General features: G+C 41.1%; 2 protein-coding genes across 3 annotated transcripts in view; one reads left to right on the top strand and one right to left on the bottom strand.

Annotated features, from left to right (window-relative positions):
- Positions 1 to 574: 574 nt before the first annotated feature.
- LOC311250624 (G-protein coupled receptor 26-like) lies at positions 575 to 11,727 on the top strand. Its single transcript, XM_084342474.1, has 3 exons — positions 575 to 1,529; positions 3,452 to 3,565; positions 6,840 to 11,727. Exons 1-3 carry the CDS (start codon positions 862 to 864, stop codon positions 7,066 to 7,068), a joined length of 1,011 nt encoding a protein of 336 aa, XP_084198600.1. The 5' UTR covers positions 575 to 861; the 3' UTR covers positions 7,069 to 11,727.
- Positions 11,728 to 18,123: 6,396 nt separating this feature from the next.
- The window catches only part of cpxm2 (carboxypeptidase X (M14 family), member 2), a 40,719-nt gene continuing 35,912 nt past the window's right edge, over positions 18,124 to 22,930 (bottom strand). For both annotated transcript variants that reach the window (XM_084341712.1, XM_084341711.1), the window contains exons 13-14: positions 21,535 to 21,634; positions 18,124 to 19,033 (exon numbers count right to left, since the gene is read on the bottom strand). In XM_084341712.1, the coding sequence (XP_084197838.1) occupies positions 18,777 to 19,033; positions 21,535 to 21,634 (357 nt within the window). In that variant the 3' untranslated portion in view covers positions 18,124 to 18,776. The remainder of the gene's footprint in view (positions 19,034 to 21,534; positions 21,635 to 22,930) is intronic.

Genomic DNA, 22,930 nt, shown 5'->3' with positions numbered 1-22,930 from the left:
CCTCATTAATATTGTAAATATTAATATTCTGAGTTTGAAATTCTTCTTCAAAGTACATAGTGCCCCTTTAATCAGCAATAGTGGGGGAAAAAGACCACCTTTGCACCTTTATGGGGCTTTTTGATGATTCCAGTGTGAGTGTTTCAACAGGATACTGTTTAAGCTCATTTATGCAGTTTCTTTACCTGAATATGTCTGATGTGTATTTCCTGTCATGACGTGGCTGCCTTCTTCTTCCCTAGAAATAAAATCTACATGAGACTTTTCAGAACAAAAGAAATAAGACAATGATAGCTTCATGTAGGCCTATTGTGTTGACAGTTATTTGTAAAATTAAAAAAAAAAATGGTGTCATAAAGAGAGAGAAGAAAGCATTTTACGCACTGAAAGAACACGTTTGGATTTTATGAGAAAGGATGGGAACTCTCTGGGGAACCCGTGCAGTTAATTTATCCAGACGGAATCCCCTCTTCACTCTTATCAGTGCTCTTCACTGTTTCTCAGAGCAGACGGGGGGAGAGATCAAGCAGAGCCCACACACTGTGCAGTGTGTGCGGAGGGGGGATGCCTCGAGAGCGCATCACTGGACGACAAAACCCCACCGCAAGACGCAGTGCCAGACTAGAGCAGCTTTGGCACGGGAGCTCCTTCGTGTAGTTTACAGGAAAAGAGGGGAGATCGTCCTTCAGCCGGAACCCTCCTGATCATCCTGGCTGTCTCGGACAAGGTGTAGTGGAGAGGAAGAGGGGGACTCCACCGGTGGAGAGATCTTGGGATGCATGGACACGGTTATGGGTGATTTATGCCATTTTGCAGCTGGATATGCGCACAAAAAGTGAGGATAAGTGAGTTATCCACAGGATGGACACTGCGGAGGTAATTCTCTCTGTGTTGGTGGTTGTGATTATCATCGTGTCGTTGCTGTCCAACGTCCTGGTGCTGATCTGCTTTCTGTACAACCCGGAGATCCGCAAGCAGGTCCCAGGTCTGTTCAACCTCAACCTCACCTTCTGCAACTTGTTGCTGACCGTGTCCAACATGCCGCTCACTCTGGTGGGACTCGTCAGCAAGAATCAGCCGGGAGGAGACGGCTTCTGTCAGATCGTGGGCTTCCTGGAGACCTTCCTGTCCACCAACTCGATGCTGAGCATGGCAGCGCTGAGCATCGACAGGTGGATCGCGGTGGTGTTCCCCCTGAGGTACCACTCCAAGATGCGCCACAAAGACGCGGCGTTCGTGCTCGGGTACACGTGGGCGCACTCCATGTCCTTCTCCACGGTGGCCACCAGCCTCTCCTGGGTGGGATACCACCGGCTTTACGCGTCCTGCACCCTCTCCAACCCGAGGGCGAGCAGTCGGACGCAGTTTGTTATCTTCACCGTCTTTTTCCACTCCTTCACCTTTCTCCTGTCTTTTATAGTGCTGTGTGTCACATACCTCAAAGTGCTTAAAGTGGCGAGGTTTCACTGTAAGAGGATCGACGTTATTACAATGCAAACTTTGGTGCTGCTAGTGGATATACACCCCAGGTGAGCCCCTTTAACTGAAAATCCCTGCTTGTCTTACTCCTGCATCAGACACCTCTTACTCCTGTAGAGCAGTCTGCAATGTAGATTCACATTTGGAAAGCAAAGAAAAGGGAATATCAAGATGTTTCAGTTAGAAGAGAGTATTTAGAAGAAAAAGAACAAACTGTACAAATCAACCCTCCAATCCAGGAGGAGATGAACCTCCCTGGGTGCAGATTGTGTAGTTGGTGCCATCCTCCCTGTTCACACTGATGTTGAAGCCTCACATGACTGTGTGTGCGGCTAATGATGCTTTGCCATCCTCACACTGACATTTGAATTGTGTCCTCGGTATTCAGGGGGGATGCAAAATAGGAGTCTATTGAAATGTCATCCAGAGTGATTGCTTTGCTCTGCTCCACACAGTGCAGCTCAAAACCAATATATAATCTGTGTGTGTGTGTGTGTGTGTGTGTGTGTATGTGTGTGTGTGTGTGCCTGTCTGCCTGTCCTAACTCACACCGATGACCTCCATTTCAAAAATCATTTTCGGGGGTCAGCATGTCATCATCATGACATCATGGACAGGGCGCGCACGCAGAAGGTGTTGAAAATGTAATTCTTGAAGTGAGTGGTCCTCGAGGACAAGATTGTTTTACATCAGCCTCTGCTAGCTCCTCTTTTGTTTAAAGGGGTGGTTCACCCCCCAAAACTAAAACACATGTTTTTCCTGTCACCTGTAGTGCTATCTATCCATCTAGATCGTTTTGGTGTGAGTTGCAGAGATTTGGCGATATCGTCCGTTCTTTGGAATATAATGGAACCAGATGGCGCCAAAAAAATACATCTGAAACACTCGACAGCGAAGCCTCTTTCCAGAAATCATGAACTGGTTGCCCTCCAAGGCTTGTTGTGAGCAGTTTCATGACGCAACATCTTTCAACAGATCTACACCGGCCAATCGCATCAAGTGTGCACAACTCAGGTTAGCTAAGTAAGCTAATGATTCTAGCTAACGTTACAGCTCAACCCAGGATTACGCCATTAATGTTTATGCTACGAACTTCTGTGGACCAACTTCCTTCTGGGGGGGTGATATGATTGAAAAAAGTAGTTCCTACATGAAATTGCTCACAACCAGAAATCATGACCTGGTTACTCAAGATAATCCGCAGACCTTGTTGTGAGCAGTTTCACGCAGGAACTATTTTCTTTCTACCATATCACGGCAGAGAAGGAAGGTTGCATCTGCAAATCGATGAGAGGGTTGTGCGTAACGTGAACATCAACGGCGTCCTCCTGCAAACGTTAGCTCATTTGCTAACTTAGCTAGCCTCTCGTCCGTGAGTGGATGCACACTTCCTGAGTAGTTTGATAGAAAGAAAATAGTTCTTACATGAAACTGCTCACAACAAGGTCTGTGGGTTATCTTGAGTAACCAGGTCATGATTTCTGGAAAGAGACATTGCTGTTGAGTTTTTCAAATGTATATTTTGGCGTTTTGAGCACCACGAGCCGACTGCCATCTTGTTTCAATTCTTGTTGTTGTTGTTTTCAACTTACACCAAAAAAATCTAGATGTATAAATAGCACTATAGTTAAGAGGAAAAATATGTAGTTTGTTGGGTGAACTCGCCCTTTAACTATGAATACGTCACACATTACATTTTGGAAAGAACTCGCCCAACACAGTCAACAACTGTGTGATTAATCGATGCAGCTTGACTATTTAGGAGTTTTTATTATTTTCCACCGGATTCAAGCTGCTTACACTGCATAATTTAATCTCATGGCTAACAACCATCTTTACTGTTCACATCAGAAATAAACAGAGGTACATCCACTCCTTGCTGTCTTGTAAGCGGATTTTAAAGACACTTTGTGGTCTTCCCTGAGTGTGTCCCACTGATAATAACCCTGCTGCACACTCATTGTGTTTCCAGTGTTCGCCAGCGTTGCTTGGAGGAGCAGAAGAGGAGGCGACAAAGAGCGACAAGGAAGATCAGCACCTTCATCGGCACCTTCATGCTCTGCTTCGCTCCCTATGTGATCACGAGGTGAGCGTTGTAGAAGATGGGAGAGGGAGGGAAAGTAAGCCAGCACGCTTCGTTGTACGCAGCCCTTTTGTTTTGTCGGTATCCCCCCAAACCTCCCTCCTCTGCTGTCAGCTCCCCCCTCCACCACCACCACCACCACCACCTCTCTGCTTCCTCTCCGCCCCGGCCGGAGTTGGAAGATGAGATTGGCTGACCTTGTGATAAGTAATATGCCTCTTCTCTGCTGTTGCTGCTGCATTAGCACTTTTCTGCTCAAGTTCGTCGGGTGCATCAGTTAGTCAGGTAGAAACCAGTGACATCAATCACTGGACAAAGAGATGATGTCACACAAGGCCTGGTGTGATGGATAGTGGACATGAAGAGGAGGTTACATGAGACATGAGAATATAAAAAAATATAGTGTGCGAGGAGAGGAGAGAAGCCAAGATGGCTTAGTCATCAGTTGCAACCTTAAAATAAACAATTGCTTTCTAAATGGTTTATAAAGCACTGCATTGACACTGAAATAGCTTTAAGCTAAAGTTTAATTAGCTTATGATATGTGTGCCTTGCTTCGATTGAAGCAAATAAGAAAAGAGCCTTCTTGATAATGCAACAACACTTCCGACTGTGGAAACAACAGGGCTCTACCATAAAACACCTACTTTTAGAATGGAGTTTGGTTTAACAGTCTGTCCGCTTGAAAACCACCGGAGCAGCGGGTGTTGTAATGTTAAAGGAGACCTATTATGTTTTTTCATTTTTCTTTTCCTTCAGTGTTTTATAGGTTCTTGTGCATGTAAAAGATCTTGAAAGTTAAAAAGGTCAAAGTCCGCACCAACCGAAGCTCCTCTCTCCCACAGAAAACACTACTGAAACACCTCAACAGTAGTTGCACCTTAATTCTGTGACTTTGTGACATCACACTATGTCACCATGTCACATATTTGCATTATTTATGCCTACAGCTAGTTTGGCGCCTAAGAATTGATTTAGCACAGCTGCTCTGTTGTTGTTAGTGGTGCTGGCTCAGGCATGTGTGAGCTGACCAATCAAAGGAGACTGGGTATTCAGGAGAGGGGTTACCACATCTTAAATTGAAGATGGTCTTTTTCATTTTTAAAGTTTTTAATGCACTCGGATAACAACCACTGACGGTTTGTTGTGTTATCAGTTCAACAGTCAGTAATGTCCACAGCAGCACTGTGCATGCTCTCATTCTGCAAATGGCAGTTTACTAATTGCAATCTGAATACATAACGCTAAAAGCTCCTTCACTGCCTCCTCTGATGCTCATTTGTTGTCGGGGTCATCGTTTGTATAGTAAAAAGCCGTGCCGTGCCGTGTGGCAGCTGATTTAACCTCCTGTTCACTCCTGTGATGTGGAGTGTGTGGGCAAATGCCAGCGATGGCTACTGGCCCATATGAGGCCCGTGTTAATGTGCTGACAGAGCTTGATTGTGGACAGAGCAATCACACAGAGTGCAAGAGTAGAGGGTCAGCAATTTTTTTTCATACCTTTTATGACACCACGTACGGTAAAATATTTGTATGCTTGACAAAAATTAGTGTGAAAGCACCAATTTTCTGTCTTTATGAGCTTGACTGACATCAGCTACTTTGAGGTGTAGACAAGACTGTAAAGCTCGTTAGGAGCCCCTTTAAATATACAGTATTTTAAGTACAGAAGGGTATTTTATTTCCACAGACTGCTGGAAGAACTTATTGCACTCTGTCCTCAGTGTAATACTGTTTGTAGGCAAGACAGTAGAGGTGAATAGGGTAAGATTTTAACCAATAGATCAACATGAAACTTCCCCTGCTGATTTCTTACATCAAGATAATTATTTTTTGTATTAAAAGTTTTCTGAATTTCTATGTTTAAATAAGCGAATGAGACAACCTAATAAAACATGTGCTTATTTGCTTAGATATCCAGAATGGAAATCTGAACACTGGATCAATCCAGGGTCAGAATTCTTGTTTCATTATGTTGAGATATGAGAGTGTTTTTACAGATCTCTTTTTATCACTCCATAAATATGAAAGATATGAAAGATCAACATGTTCTCACTCCCAACTTGGTCAGCGGCCTTAGCTTCAAATTATGATGCTCTACCTCCGTCTCCAGCATCAGTTTTGGTCCGGTTAGACTTTCAAAATAAAGCCTGCTCACAAACAGTTAATTTATTATGACATGTTATGAATATTGGACTGTTGGTAACATTGTGAAAATGGTTGCAATTTGGTTAGGTTTAGGCACCAAAACTACTTAATTAGCTTTAGGCAACAAAACTACTTGGTTAGGTTTAGGAAAATATCAGACTTTTGGTGAAATCAACTACATTCAGTCCTGCAACTTAAATTACACCATTTATGTACATTAACCTACTTATGTAACATAACTCTTGAACACAAACAGGACAAGAACCCCAGTCTTGGAGGTGAAGTCGAGTTAACGACCTGTCCAATCGCCCCATCAGAAGCATAAGCTTAAGGCCACCGAGCAGGCTGCTTTATTTGATGCGCTGGGAGTGAAAGACACATGAAATCTCTTGACACAAACTTTCAGAATATAGGAATAAAGCTGGAAAGTTTGGTGTATTTAAGTGCTACTGAAGTGGAGATTACTGGCATTTAAACAAGACTCATACTGTTAATTTCACCATGAAGCCTTTCCAACTGATCAGTTATATTATGACAGTTTTTTTGGATTGCAAATTTTCTGATATCTTATGTTTAAATATGTAAATGATGCATTATTAATAAGTTATGGAAAAATTGACAAGACGTTTTTGCCTGTAGTGTCTGGCGTTAAATAACAATCACAGCTATTTGGGTCGTTTCCAGACATCCATTACTGCTAAGGCAGGTGTGTTTTATGCTTTATGGCTCTGCCTCTTTGACATGAAATACTGCCGCATGTAAATGAGAAATGAGATGAAAAGTGGCCTCACACTGTAATCCACATACAACAAAACATCCACAAGACAGAAAAGGACAAAAGCTACCTACATTGTATATTGTGGCTGATTGCAAACAATACCTTATGACAGAATAAATACTCCACAGAAGGATCGTGCAGGATCATGGTCCTTAACATAATTGCAGTAGTAAAGAAGCATTTTAATTCCAATGATAATGGACATATTATGGGCAACAGTGTCTTTCAAATCTATTTTTATTTCTGCATTATAAGCTTAGGGCATGCATGTTTTTTTCCCCAGCATGTTGGCTTCCCTTTCCACAGCTCTCTCTCTCTCTCTCACCACCCTCTCTTTGTGCTTGCCTGCAGGATCGTGGAGTTATTTCCAGCGGTGCCTATCAACCCCCACTGGGGAATTGTCTCCAAGTGCTTAACTTACAGCAAGGCAGCCTGCGACCCCTTCGTGTACTCCCTGCTCCGACACCAGTACAAGAAGACGTGCACTGACATCATCAACAGGCTGCTGAAGCGTAGCTCCTTGAACGCGTCCGGGCCCAGGCACGTGAACCAGGGCAACAGTATACCGACAGCGGAGTGACAGGAAGCGGACTGATGGGACACGGTCTGAGGGTCGACCCGGCAACTGTCAGGGAAATGTGAAGCTGATTTATCGTCGATGAAGAAGAGAACAAATATTGGGTTGTTCCTGTCCACGTCTGCTTGAATTTGGTCTGACATGCCCCAAAAAAAAAGAGAAAGTCAGTACAGACAAGGGCAAATCCCTGCACAGTAATACCACTGTGCTTGCATACTGAGTGCCCAGAACAGCAGATCAGTGCAGTGAACTTGATGTGAGGACAATAAGCAACGGCAGATTTCACATCCACCTGGAGAGACAGATGTGCTCGCCCAAGAAGAACGGCCAGTTCATAGCCTCATTTTAACTAGGGTAGCTTTCAGTCTGAAGATATATAATAATTTTGCAGAATATCTGTTTGTTTTGACATTATTGTCGTATATATATTCATATTATAAGGATAAGGAATGTCTGTTTTAGTTTGTGCAAAGTGACAAGTTGATATGTTTAAAACTGTATGTAGCACTGAAAACTAGCCTAACCAAAACCTGACACAAACCGAGTCCCCTATAAGCATTACAGATGAGAACATACAGCAGACAGTCAAGTCAATTTTATTTAAAAAGCCCAGAATCAAAAGAATCACAACTTGCCTGAAGAAGCTTTACAATCTGTGCAGCATACGCAGCCCGTCGTCAACAAAAAAATGACCCTGGTCGTGTTTAAACTGGAAACAGTCGACTTTCCCCCCCAGTGTTTCCAAGTGGTATTATTGTTGGTGCAGCTGTTGCAAAGACAACCTGGTCGTTTCTGTACCTCAGCGTACAGCAACACAGGATTAAGAGCGAGTTTATTCATGCATTTAGTCTATAACGGAGATGTGAAAGCAGATGGAAACGGTGCCAGGCCAGGACATTTCGTGCAATTTTTTTGGTAGACAAAATAGTACATATAAAGCAAGGTTTATAGGGAACTAATCTAAATGTTGATTGTTTCATTATTATATTGTCATTTCATTGTGCAATCAATGTTTACTTCAGAACGAAAGTTAGCGGCGACCTCTAGTGGCCATAGTGATAACAACAGAAGCAAATGAGTAAGTCAGGTGATTTAGTATAAAGAGCTAGAAAAGTCAGCGTGGGGGAAGATCGGAGAGGATCCACCATTTCATAAAGGTAAATACCTAATGTAATTAACTTATGTTACGTTGTTTTGGGAGCTGTCATGTATGTTATTTTCGAAGTCATTGGCAAACAATGGTATGTTTAGGTATGAGGCACATGTTGGCACACAACACCCTCTGTCCTTTGTCCTTAGACCCTTAATTCAAGTCCCCAAAAAATAACTTGTTAAAGGAGGAGGGAAATGAAGAAACCTCAGGAGGAGCAGCAGGGAAAGTATCCCCCAGAATAGATCAGCAAATTACAAATAAATACAGATAAATGTAGATGGTACACAGATTAAATTATGTTATTTCATCCTTGATGGGGCAAAAAAACCCACCCCCAATTAGACAATTGTATTTTGTAGTACACTGCCTTGTAGTGTAAGAGGAAAAGAAAGATTATGTGTTTTCTTGTGTATCATGTGCTCTCAGCAGCTATTTTGAAGGACTTACCGACTCGGCCAAGCAGAGTTATAATGGGAAAAATGGGCTGCCTCTGCTCTCATGACTGACATGCGCCCCTCAGGTTGTTTAGTCAAGTGAAGCATGATTGACTGTACTTACCCGGGTTGGTGCTCACAGAGAGGAGTAACCCACAGAGGCTGCTCCGAGCTTTCTCACACATTTAGATGGACACGAAAGAAAAATGGTGGTAATTTCTTTATTTTGATTTCTATTTATTTTTGTCTATATTTATTAACAATGACAAATTGCTTGTTTCTGAGCCTTGAAAACAAGACAACATGCATATATGATGATAGCAATTTTTAAATTGTATAGGCTATTATGACTACTGTGAATGTGGAAGGTCAACTAAGCTAACTAGCTAATGTAGATCTCCTCAGTGTGGCTAGATCTTGAGTGAACAATATTGAGTGCTGAATTGCATAATGTTAACCATCTGATCTGATCTGATCCATTAGTTTCTATCTCTAGATTTGATTTTTTTAAACACAGTAAAGCATGTCTCAAACTAAGCAAAGCAATAGATGTTGGAAAAAAAACCCTGACATTTATAGTTGGATAAGCAATTACAAAAAACAGGGTAGGCATTTGAAGTTTTTGGCAACATCACTGGGCCTTGGAGGGCACAGCTTCTTCGAAACAAGACAACATATCCCGTGAAATAAAAACTATTTCACTTTTTCCTGTTAAACCAAAGCAAAACGAGACTAAAACAAGTTCTTGCTGGAGGCATTTCCACAGTCTGAACCGACCAAATATTTTCATTATTGAAAAATCAGACAATTATCTTCTTGATTAATGGATGATTGGCGTGGTCCATAAAATAAAATATCATAAAAATACCCAAAGATATTGACACTTGAATAGGGGGGAACCACTAAAAAAATACTTAAATAAAAATTAAATAATTCAAATTCTGGCAATGGACAAAGCTGTTAATTGACTAATTGTTTTAGCCCTTAGTGAAACATTAATTAGAAAGTCTAGACAAGCAACGGTGAATAATGATAATCCTTAATGAACTAGAACAGACAGAATGTTGTTTCAGTTTAATTGTCTTGTTTCCAGAGCAACTTTTGCTTCCCAGAAACATTTGTATGACTAAATCTCCATCTTCAAAGTTAAATATCTCTCCATGGAAATCAAAATGACATTCATAGTGTAACTGAGGAAGACACCTGGCAACCAGTACACATTTTTTAATGTGCAGAATAGCTATGAAGGAAGCCAGTACAACCTTTTTACTCTCAGATTGAATAGATTCTGTATTGTTAGTCCCATTACTTGTCCAGTATTGCTGTTTCCTGGCATTTCTTGAAGACAGGCCTAAGCCCGAGAGCCCTCTTGACTTACAAAGTGTTATCCGACCCACTGCATATTGTACCTATCAGTTTTATTCTGTATCAGAAGACAGGCAGCTCTGTATCAGAGGGCTTTTGACTGGGCTGCACTTGTTATAGAGTTGACTTACTGTAGTTAGAGGTGCTTCGACGCCTTACTTCAGAAAACAGGACACAGAATAACACGTATTGCCAAAGTTTCCTTGGAGGACATCTGATTTTCAGTTAACACTGTTCACTTGTGATTTGTGACGGATTTGGATTCACAGTGTATGAGTTAGTGCCAAAACCATCAGTGATGCCCAGTGAGCCAAGTATGAGTAGCTGCAGTTCACTTTCTGAAAATATCAGAGAAAACAATTATGTAATTACTAATTGGTATATATTTACTTTTTTATTTTGTTGTCATGCTTAAGGGTTACATATTTTTCCTCTTGCCTTTGTTGAGTTTTGGAGATGTCGTCCATTGAGATGTCGGCCAATAATGTGACACGATGCCATCTGACTTGTGGTGCTTAAAGTGCTAAAAAATAACATTTGGAACTGAACAGCAATGTCCCTTTTCCAGAAAAGCCTCACTTTAGAGGGTGCTGCAGCCCCCTCGGCGACCCTAACTCCTGTGTCCTTGGGTTGGCATGTGTAGTTTGGTAGAAAGAAAATAGTCCCTACATGAAACTGCTCACAACAAGGTCTGTGGATTCTTCTGAGTAACCGGGTTTGTCAAATGTATTTTTTGGCGCTTTGAGCACCACAAGCCGGGTGCCATCTAGTTCCATCTTATTTGAGCGGAGGCACCGATCTCTGCGGGCGTTCTTTTAGAAACTCAGCAACGCACACCAACACAATCTATATGGTAAAGTTGCGCTGCAGGTGAGAGGAAAAATACATATTTTTCGTTTTTGTTTCTTTAAAAATGTGACGATTATCCAGAGGAAAAGTGGTTGTCTTGAATAAACGATGCATCGTGTAGTACTGTATGACACTCCAAGACGACCTATGCCTTAAATTCTGTAAGATATAGTGGTTTAGAGTTGCTCCATTCACATATGGATATCTTGAGTAGAGTCAATCATTGCCTTATTCACTTTATGTCCACTAACACACATACTCATCTGGAATCTGCCTCTGTATCTCTGCACCCTAGTTCTGCTTTCTCCACGGTAATTTCTCGCTGATGTTTTGCACTGATGTAGAGTAGTTATTTTTCTCATAAATGACGACTACTGTCTGGTTATTGGTGTAGAGCTAAACATGAAACAATATGTGTTGACAGATTTAGATAAATGACAAACTTGAAAAGTATTTTTGTGTCTTTTTGATATACGTACGTGTAATTTATGACGACACAGTATTTGTTGGAGTGTTACAGAATGTGCTGCTTTACATGCAAATTGAGTTTTAAGCTGTTGTTGATAGCTGACAGTGAGTTGAGTGTAATATACCTCATCATTGCGTCATGTATACCTCCTAATTTATTAAACCATCGGCTCGATGCTGCTGCTGCTAAAGATGGCTGAGATGGCGGCGGTGGTGTGATGAAAGGTGACGATGATAACTGCTGTTTCCATCCGTTGTTAATTAGATGAGAATATTGGGGTTTTTTTGTTTTGCTTTTTTTTTAATGGTGATTGTAATTGTAATGTCGGTGAAAATGAGGAAGATGACTGTTTAAAATTTTGACCATGATGATTAAAGTAAATTGTAGAGTTTACCAAAGTAGTCTCGTAATGTTGTGACTAATTCTCTCGGGAAGCCTGTTCTCAGACTCTGTATTTAAAGCGCCGTTAAGTACGAGGCAGAGAAACTCAAAAACAACCCCTCAGAGACACAGCTCCCACACTCTCAAAGCTTGATTCTGTTTTCCTACCATCTATTATTAGATTTTTGTTTGAGATAAAAAGCTGAAACTCGTTCCAGAAGATTTTTTGCCCTTCTGGAAGATAAAAGGGCTGGAGGTCCTCTCAGGTCTTCTCGGGTCCCAGTGACTGAGTCAGCTAACGTTTCTGCAAACCACTGATACATTTACATTTATATGTGTCTAATTTCACTTATCACTTATTTTAAATGTGGATATAGACAAATGTAGCAAACGGACTTGTGATCATGCCCATAAAATAATTTTTCAGTTGGGCTGTGATGCACAGCTATGTTGATTTTGTTTTGTTCATGTGTTTCAATGTAGGCAAATGAAAATGCAAATGTAGATGCAGTTTTTTTTTAATTTAATCTTAGAGTTATGCACACTGAATTCTGGTAGACCTGGTAGAAATCTTATTGGGTATCTTAACTAAACTTAATTTAACTTCACTTTTACAGTGTGTTAACTTCTTGTTATTTTGACAATGGTAAAACAATAAATAAATAAATAAATAGTTTTACTTTAAAATCAAAATGCACCCCAATGTAATGCCAACATTTGATAATAAATGTAACAAGTTTTCCTTTTTTCTCTCTCTCTCCATTCGTCAAACTGCGTGTTTCTAAAAATAGAGTGCAGAGGTGACAGTATGTTCACTGTAATGAAGTAATAAATACAAGATATGTCTTTGGCACAGACATATGAGCTACATCAGGCTGACACAGACGCTTGTTAGTGCGATAAATTCATTGCTGATTTCGCCTCTTCAGGAGGTGACCAGAAATAACAGGACAGTTTGACAAGAGTGATATAACTTTTGTATCCGCAGCCATTCCGACTGTTTCCACCTGCAATCAGTCGGAGCCAGAGGAAGGCGATTTTTCTGTTCACGCCGCGGCGCAGGTGGTAATGAAACAACATCAGCGGCTCGCTGAGATGGCCTCGGCTATAAATGACTGAGATCCCGCACACTGATTCACACCCCGGGAGCCAGTGATTATCTTCAGGTGGGGCGGCACTGACCGTAACACGCGGCTTAATCATGGCTGGCCTCAACCCACTCGGTCAACTGACCCCCCTGAGTGAGCAATAAACCACAACTCAGAGTGAAAAGTGGACACCTCTTCCTGTAAAACAAAGGAATTTGTGGTGTTTGTCTCTTCATAACCTTTTGACTTGGACCAGGAATCCAAAGAGATTAACTTCAAACCTATGAAAGTCAAAATCTCCAGCCCCTGAAATTATTTTAGTCCTTGGAAAAACCCCAAACAACAAAACAAATAGTTGGTTTGAGAAGTGATAGCAATGAATAAATGTTAAGTTTCTGCAAACCACAAAAATATCAAATTACTAAAAAGACTTAAGCGCTCACTATGCTGCTCTGTTTTTCCAAAGTTCACCTTGGCTTTTGCCCGCACATCTGACTTTGCGAAAATTGCGACAAAGAATCCAACATCTGTTTCGTATATAAATAAACAAAAAGCATGTGGTGCTCATTGTTCCACTTTTGCTCTTGTTTCCCTCCCATATGTCACCATAAGCTTTCTTTTTTACTGTGTGTAATAGAAAATGTGTCATGCACATTGGTACTGGGAAGATATGACATTTATGTGCCCATTTGTCATTGTGTTTTTCTAGGACATCTAACTCAACAACATGTTTTTAACGAACTGAAGGAGTACAAGTTAGGTTCTGGTGCACATCTGGGTTTAGTTGTGGCATCATGTGTTCATCAAGGTTGCCACACACTGGTGTTTTCATGTATTTTGGCCTCTGCTCTGGACTGTGTAAGGGTGTTCAGACTGCTTCATATTGGCATCTCCTTTGTGAGCAAATCTGTGCCTTTTGGCTGCGTGGAGTTCAACTTTGGTGAACTTTGATATGAATTTCGCCTCGACAGTTGATGTCGAGGTCACATGAATTCACATATGTGTGACTGTGCCCTTCTTTTTCTTTTTGGCTGTCTTTTGGATTTTGTTGACTTCTTCCAACGTTTATGTTTGGATCAGCTTCCAACTCACTAGTTCGTGTTTACATGGACAATATTAATTTTGATTGGTTTATGAAAAGGTTTAAACTGCCCCTCTGCAACCGATTGAAATCTTGTTCGGCTCGTGCTTGTTTATTTTAACTGAGGTGTTTATATGGAGCATTTCTAATATTCTGTTTGGGCTTTTAAGCTGATTATAATCGAAATATTAGGCTCCATGTAAACACAACTTCTGGGAGTGTAATGTCACAGAAATACCAACATTACTTCCACTCTGTGCAGAAGTCTAATTAGAGACAGTAACTCAGAGCACCTGTGTAAGTGTGCAGGGCTCATTTTACCACTTTTCTGCGTTATCATCTTTGCCAGCAAATGTTCTCAGGCCCAACACATCCAGGTACACACCCACAGGTGTGTTCACTGACCTGCCTGATGAGGGCTCTTCCCAGGCAGCCCAGGTGTAACAACAGTCTTTCCCAGCAGCAAGAGTTTTAGTTGCCTCACCCTAATCATTGTTTATTTTTCAGTAACTACAGTCTGTACTTTACTGACATCTTTCTTACTGTTATACAAACTGTGAGAAATCCTGAAAAAAATTATGATAAAATAACAAATTGGGAGGATTTTGAAGCGATATGCTCTCTGTGTGTTTTCTAGTTGCATTTATAATTAATAATAATGTGCAGATAAGCCACCACTTTTCTCTAACTAAATATTATCTGCTAAACCTTCTGTGTGGCAGCACTATCACATGCAACCTAATCCAGTCTTCCTGCTGTGTGCGATGACTCCACCCACAGTGTGTGTCCTGTGCACTCTGCTCCTCTGCTGCAGGTGGGTGGAGTTGGTTTCCTCGTTAACCAAACCGGTAACATCTGTGCCGGGTAGCTGCAGTTTGAAGGGACTGGGCTCGCTGGGCACTCACCTCTTGACTTTGTGGTAGTCTCCCACGCAATAACACCAAAGTTTGGCTCATCTGTACGCCTTATGGTTTGCGTTTGGTGCTAGTGAAGTCTCTTTCATTCTAATTCTGTATGTAAGCTCCCTTTTTGTTGCTTAAGCCAGGAGATAACAGTGGATAATCATGTTTTTCATCATTAATGCGGATTTGTTGTTTCAGATTTACAAAGCAAGCAAATATTAACATATAATAACAACTGCGGCATAGATTGCAATGAAAGTTTTGATAAGATTTACTAAATCACCAAACTTTTCAACCACCATCCCTCTCTTTGCTGATTTGTCTGTCGTCTTTGATGTCCATCGAGCCAGCGGAGCATCTAATCTGTCTCCGAGGCTCCGGAGCAGCAGAGGTTAAGAGCCGGTTTACCATCGCTGCGTGGCGACTCGCTCCTGTGATACCCAGGCCGCCGCTCTTACACTTCAAAGGCTGGAGCGACTTCTGAAGAAGCGCTGGCCTTTCAACTGCTGGCAAGGTCAGCCTGCGCCTGTGCCTTCCCACACATCTGCACAGTATCACAGCTGCAGGCCACAGCGGCTAGTGTGCACACCCTGCACACTGTACAGCACCACTCCCCCAACCACACCTCACCCTCCTTACTCACAGGGACTGTCTGCAGTCCATCTGGGAGAAGGTTCAACCTCAATTTGTCTTACAAGCTCTAATTATTAATGAGCATCACCGCTGATTAATGGTGACACCTGCCTTTTTGGCCTAAAAGTAGCAAGTTTCTGCACTAACAAAGGTCAGCGATTGAAGATAAATCAAATATATGTATGTTGGGTTTTAACTTATTGTATCAGACTATTACCTCTATGGCTTTCTGCCAAGCATGGCTGAGCTGGCTTTGTGTTTGTTTTAATGCTCTAGCTGTGTGTTAGCGACATAAGCTAGCAGCTCTAGGGATGGATTGCCATGACATTTTGTACAGACATTCATGGTGCCAGCACACGAATCCTAACGACTTCACTGATCCCCCGACTTCGTCTCTTGCGTCACCAGCAGATTGACATTTGAGGTCCTGTATGAAATGTTTCAACAGCTACTGGACAGATTGGCTTGAAAACTAATACGTGTGTTCCCCACAGGATGAATTGTAATAACTATGAAGATCCCCTGACTTTATCTCAACTTTGGCTTATGACAAGTGTAAACCCACCGTGACGTCACAGATGACAGTACACTGACGTTTGGAGGCTCAAGTCTGGCATTATGTCAGTGCCCATCTTGGTTATGACCACCAGAAGTGACCCTATTTGGTTGAGAGAGGGGAGGTGTGGAGGATATCCTGATTGCATCCGACTGAGAACCTGAGGACACACAGTGGTAGCGACTAGTCAACGACAAGGCAGCCGCGCCCTAAAGCATACCCTGCTTTATCGTCTGAGACCATGATTTACAAAATGAACACCAGGCTTGAAATTCGCAGTTGAGACCATAAACTCATTAGGAAACTGTTTATCATTTTCTCATAAGCTTAAATACAATCAAACCTCCTTGTGAGCCAGACTTTCTGGAGGAATAAACGTCCGGAGTCACATCGGATTCTGCTGATTGGAGCCGTTTACCGACGGGAGGAGAGCTCAGAGATTACTTTTTAACTATAGGGATTAAAAAGTGGATTTATACTCACTCCTGTTTATCAGCCTGACTGTGGCAGAGAGTAAACTTGGAGATTTCCTTTTGTTTGAGCATTGTTGAAAACATCTGGGATAACGCAAATACGCAAATCAACAAAATGTCTAGTTGATTTCAAACAATTAAATTCAGAATCCTACATATTATTTCTTTAAAAACACCCAACAGTTCTCTCATTTTATCTGGCTTAGCTAGTTTGCCAATTTATACAGGACTTAAAATCTAAAAATTTGGATGTAAGGCATACAAATAATGTTTTATTTCCAGCTCAAGCACTGTGGCGGTCTTTAATCTGAGAAAATACCTCTATATTTATATATTCTATATATATTTAAATGCAAAGCCAACTAAAAAATGTACCATGTTAGACTTCCCTTGAATACACCATCAAGAACACATATTATGAGAGTACTGTGAACTTTCAGTGCCACCAATTGCTGTCTTTGGCATCTAAAACATGGTATTCTTAAGATGCTCTGACATTTGTTTTAACTGGGTTAAAATCCTTGTATGTAACACCACACCATCTGCATGACTTACAGATACATTCCTTCAGCTGCACGTTCAAAAGTCAGACTATGGTATGGAGCCACAGAGAGCACAGTAATATTAACAAGCTCTGATATGTCTTCTACTCTCCAGTGCACCGAGATGATGACAGGTGTGTGAGCCTCTGTTCAATAACCTTCGGAGGAGGAGATAAGAGGTTGAGGTCTTCCTCTAATTGCATGTTGGCCAGAGAGGAGGAAGGCTGCTGGTGTTGTCAGGAGAAGCCAGTGATCTGTAAAAAGCCCCAGCAGAGGGCTGATAATTAGAGCCTTTCCTCCCCGGCACTCCCGAAGATTCGATCTCACGAGTGCAGAAATCGAATGAGACGATGCTTAAAATTAACCACAGTGATTACAGCCAAGTTATGGGAATGAAATGGAGTTTATTTCCCGTTACGGACGTTCAATCAAGCAGGAGTGAGTGAGTAGATTCAGAGTTGATTTTAATCATACAAGTAAACAACAGCATCTTAATAAATCACTTTCTACTTGTATATGCTTTTAATATGCTACAGGCAAGTTCTGGTAACTAAATGTCCTTTAATGTAAAGGAGAGGACAGAAAATATGATTTCTGAAAGATTCATTATATATTATATAAACCGTGCATATCTATAATTAATTAATTTTATTTTACTTCTATAATTTTTGGTCATTTTAATACAATATTTGTGTGTATTTTTGTGCATTATTTCACCATTCTTTATATCAGTCTTATTAGTTTGGCCTCTGATATACTTTGGTGCTACTTTATTTTATGGGTGTTTAGTTTCGAATGGGCTGGTAATTTTCCCAGAAAGAAACACTGTAATTTTAATTTTAATTTTTAGGGTTGTGTAATGTCTGAATAATTTCCTGGTAATGCTTCGTTTTATGGGTTGATGATTTTCTGAAAATGTTTTCATAACAATAACCAACAACTTTTATTTCTCCTCTATTTTTGAACTTGCCTGTAGACAAACAAAAACATTTCTATTTTTTATGGATTGCACTTTTTTGCAAACTGATTAGCTGCTGGTCTGTGCACTGTTTATTTTAAGTACTGTCACTTTTCCAGGTTTTACAGTGAACGTGAATAAAATCCACACGCTTCTTCAAAAGCAATCAAACAATTTCAATTTGTGCAAACAGTCTTTATTTAATAAATTGCCAAAAGCAAAGTGTATAAAAAACATTCAGTGACACACAAAAGGTCAACTGAATCTAAAAGGACCAAAACTTGTACAAGTGCAGGTAATAAAGCTTTTGTAATGGTTTACATAACTGTGTTACATAAGTTAATAAGTATGTACATAAAGACAGTCTCACAGTGGTTACAATTAATTGCCTCGTCTGTAACTTATATTTCAGTTTTCTTTTATTTAAAAAAATAACTTCTAACGTGATTATATTCTGTTATCTGCAATGATGTCACACGGAACGATGGTAGATTATAAATTGAAAAAGAGGGGTCGTGAACACAAACGTAGCCTCGGACAGAATGAAATACTTGAACGTTTACACTTGGATATCGAGAAAAGATGAGATGACAACAGTGAACAGAGAGAGCTTATGCCTGGGGATGAAACAAAACCAAACAAAACAGAAACCAAATAAAGCATCCCGTTTAAATTAATCCACATTTTTCCATCTTCAAACACTCATTCCGCTGACAGCACTCTGGAGGAATCTGACACAGATCCAAACCCCGGGCTTGGAGTTCACCCCAGTCTGATCGGAGCAGATGTTTGTTTTTAATTCTTCCTCGCTCTTCCTCGTACAATCATTATGTTCCCAGACGTCTCGCTCTGGACCTGCGAGCTTGGAGCTGCCTGACGGGCAATCTGATGGGCTGCTTGTTGAATTTTTCCATTATTTCTTTGATGCGTGACAGGTTGGTGCGGCCGATGATGAAGTCGCACCTGGTGGCGCCCATTTCGTAGCCCACCTCGCACTTCTTGCTGGCGAAGCTGTAGCCCTCGGCCCTGGCTGTTACTCTGTACTCTCCGGGGTTCAGCAAGCGCCAGTAGTCACCGTCAGCAGCTGGAAACACACACAAAACAAACGTTTTTGGACATTCACTGTTGTGTCGAGGCGTTGCGTGCTTACCTGTGGAAATTGTGACTAATTGCAACAGCAATTTTTTAATTTGGGCCAGCGCTGAGTGAGACTGCCGGCTGGCTACAAGCTCGTTTCCCCCTCCTTCACTTCTCTCCCGATATTTTTAAATCCATCACTTGACTTGTTTATTCCAACCGAACCAGAGTTAGTGATTGTTGGAACGGTGGAAAGACAAATGAAGATGGTTTAATGAGCTTCATTGAGTTTTTCTGTCAGGTTTAAATACAATTACTGTTTCTGTAAAGAGAGTCTTGTAGCTTTGACGAGAGCGATAGCGGCTGTTTCTGGTTAAACTAAAAGGATAGAAAGGTCTATCTCTGTAGGGATCCTTTCCATTATGCCATCAGACACTAAGAACAACAATTGCAATTGCCCTGAAGGATTACATTGCAGCCTGTTTTGTGTCTGTCAGTCTTGACTGATACTTGTCAATCAGTAGTTACATTTCAGTGCTGAAAAATCAGCTCCTTGATAGTAATATAAGTCCAGTAAAATCTGAAACATCAGGAAATGCAGCTTCATATAAGCTAATTTACAGTATTATGTTTCAAAAGTGGCTTATGTATCAAACCAGTTCCTTCTACCATAAAGAATAATAACTAAGCATGACATTTGTAATAAGTTTGTCTGTTTCAGTTTGGTGGTGCGGACAATTTATAGTATCAGTATTTTATCATTTAAAAACACAGAAGCCTGGTGGGGTTTAAAGATACACTCTGTAAAAAAAAGAGCAGGAGTACTGTGAAAAAAGTACTATCAAGCCTTTTGTGGCTCCAGAGGAAGCTGCACGTAATCTGACAAACTGCCTCCAATGATGTCACTCAGTGACTAAGTTGCATTGTGGGTAATGTGGGCGGCAGGTTTTGAAAAAAGGAAGAAAAATACTGTGCTAAAAAAGGTGATATCTGGTTCTGCTGTATACATTTTGATCATTTGTATTTCAACTGTCTTTAATGAGTCCAACAGTACAAAAGGAGTGCAACGCCAGACAATGGACTGCTTTTGAAAACCTGGTGCCTACGTTACCTACAACGCAACTCCAGCTTCCTCTGGAGCCACAAAAGGCTTTACACTACTTTTTTCACATGTAGCAGTACCTCCCAAGACCTGTAAACACACTTTCATGTGTAAAATCGGTGGATTTACCCTTTTAAGTTAAATGACAACAATCCTAACAGTCACGAATTTACTTGTGCAACGGCAGCAATATGCAAATCTTGTCCTAGAAAGCTGAATACAAACAGCCCACTAAGCAGTGGCAAAAGCCTTCATCTATAAAGCCAAAAGTAAAAGTTTGGGAGCTCTTTGTGTTCTACTTTTGAGAAGCGAGGTGTTCTATATCCCTATTCAGAGTCTTAAAAATAGCTCTGCTTTGTCATGAGGGATTTTCTTGGTCTCTCCCTGATGAGCGCTGCCTTTACAGTATGTGACCCGGGAACACGAGGGCGCCTGTGGTGTATTTTCAGGCTCGGACTCCCTCACAGAAACCACAAAAAAATGTTGCTTCCTTCCACTCCTCTACACACACCCAGCTGACACGCTTGAGCGACCGCTGAGACAAATGAAATATGATGGCAGGTCTGCCTCTGCTGCTGATCTATAGTCGATCCCGACAGCCACACGTGGACGTCTGCGCTCGCATTACTCACATTCAGATCGGCGGGAGGGAATCTAATTGTTTTCCTGAAATGCTTCGATACGACATGTTAATCGAGCTAATGAATTCTCAGTCCCGACTGTCTTCTCTGCATGCCTTCTCAGTTGATTCATCCTGATGAAAGAACTACTCCTTTGCAAATATCTCTTTTCGAATTCAGCTCCAAAGCAAATGCAAGGCAGCTGAAAAAGGTGCAATTTTCAAAAATAAATACCCTAAAATCCGTCTTGACTGCAACTGAGAGTAGCAAGGATTCTAGGAGGAAGCGGTGACTTATGCTTAGTTCCAGGAATAATAATGGCTAATGTCCTTTTGGACATTCGATTTCACGCTCTAAGTACAAAACTACTTTGGCTTTGAAGGCTGCATTTTTTAGGCATCAGCAGAGATTGCCTCCAGGGCACACAATCAATAGTCAGATCCAGAGGAGACACTGGCTGTGACTGTGAATCGAGGCAGACACCGACCTGCGGCTGTGCTAGAATACATCAGCTGCTTTTGTTTTGCTCCTTGTTCAGTCTCACAACTTACTGTAAAGGTGACTCACTCCTGAGACAGTCAGAAAGCGGGTCGCCTCTGCTGCTTTGATAGCAAAATCAGAGCTTACTCGCATAAAATTTCAGAGACGAAGGGGAAAAAAAAATATCCACACGCTGCAAAATAGCCAGACGCTGAATAAATGTTAGAAGTGAGCGTGTTTGCTTCCCATCGGTTGCTTTCTCATACGAACCATTAATAAGTGAAACTATAGTGTTCAATATTGTACCTGTTCGGATGTCATGGCTGATGCCCTCCACAGAGATGATCGCATTAGCTATCCCACGACCTTGCAGGTCCCTCACCACGCCTCTGATCCCACGATGCACCTGCATATACAAAAGCAAGACCCATGCAATCATGTGTCAGTCCTGCCCCAAGTTTACCCCATCAACATCTACTCAATCATTTAACACAGTGTTAAATGCATAATGTGATGATATGATGTATTATTTATGAGCTTCAGTTTAACAGTTAAACATGTTCATCTTCAATTTTTAAATACAAGCTGCGTCCTCTGAAGCCCACATCAGTGGAGAGCATACGACACAAAAGGGCCGATAAGCTTGTCGCTATTTCAAAGAGAATGTAGATTGCGGTTTTGTCTGAATTTGGAGAGCAAGACTTTCGGATCGCTTAATATCTTATCATGTACTGTGTGAGAAAGGCAATCATTAGTGATGACACTTAAGCCTGGTTTTAAACACTGCAAAACTGTCTGAGTCTCTAATGTTTGTAGGTATGGAGTTCCCCACACTTCCCCACTCCTGTAATCAAAAAAAGCAGACTGACCAAATGCTGTCCTTCTAAACTGTGATACCCAGTCACCCCTAGTGGAGGTTCTAGTCCTACCAACCCACACCACAGCTGGGTTGGGCTACACAAGAGGATATAATGACCACTGAAATACATTTAGATGAACCACACAGTATTTATTAGTCATTTAAAAAGCATTGTAAACACTAGTTACATCTTTACAATAAACAGTTGATTAATAAATGGTTTATAGAGTATTTAAATGTCTATTATGTGGAATAATAAAGTTTAATTAACTATAAATGTAGATTTATGTATTATAAATTGCTAACATTAATGTTTCTGTCAAAACAGTCTGGTGACTTTGGAGAGATAATAGATGGATATAAACTTTAGCTACCCATTGAAAGGGATGCTTCACCTCACTGCAAGGTGAAGCATTTGAAATATCCTAAATATAGTGTGATATTGATGTTTCTAGGTTTCCAGCTTCCTACACTGGTAATCCTGCTGCTTCTCCAAACGGGGGGCATGCAATACACTGACTAAGTTCATCATACGACCCCACGTCAGAAAATCAAACTATTCCTTTAATGAAACTTTCAGGTGACCCACATCAACTTATAAAAGCCTGGAATTCATGTTTTGGTCCTGCATTGTCAACAGTTATTGGTAAATACACTCACACATACTGACATAGACCAATAAAAAGGAAGTAAATAATAAATAAAACTTCTCTTCAGCACAGAATGTGATCAGATTTTACAGCACTGTTCAGTAAATACTTCAGTGGGAAGCATAAATAGAACAAATATAGACTACCATGTTCCCAAAATATCTCCGAAATATGAAAAGGAATGTTTTTATGT

This window comes from Pagrus pagrus (genome assembly GCF_965226575.1).
Source record: "Pagrus pagrus genome assembly, chromosome: 21".
NCBI lineage: Eukaryota > Metazoa > Chordata > Actinopteri > Spariformes > Sparidae > Pagrus > Pagrus pagrus.
This window is presented reverse-complemented; position numbering and strand designations above follow the sequence as displayed.

Excerpts from the sequence above, each read along its gene's own strand:
- LOC311250624 (XM_084342474.1), top strand. The coding sequence starts at position 862 with ATGGACACTGCGGAGGTAATTCTCTCTGTGTTGGTGGTTGTGATTATC. Across the intron at positions 1,530-3,451 it reads CTAGTGGATATACACCCCAG|TGTTCGCCAGCGTTGCTTGG; the intron begins GTGAGCCCCTTT and ends TTGTGTTTCCAG. Across the intron at positions 3,566-6,839 it reads GCTCCCTATGTGATCACGAG|GATCGTGGAGTTATTTCCAG; the intron begins GTGAGCGTTGTA and ends GCTTGCCTGCAG.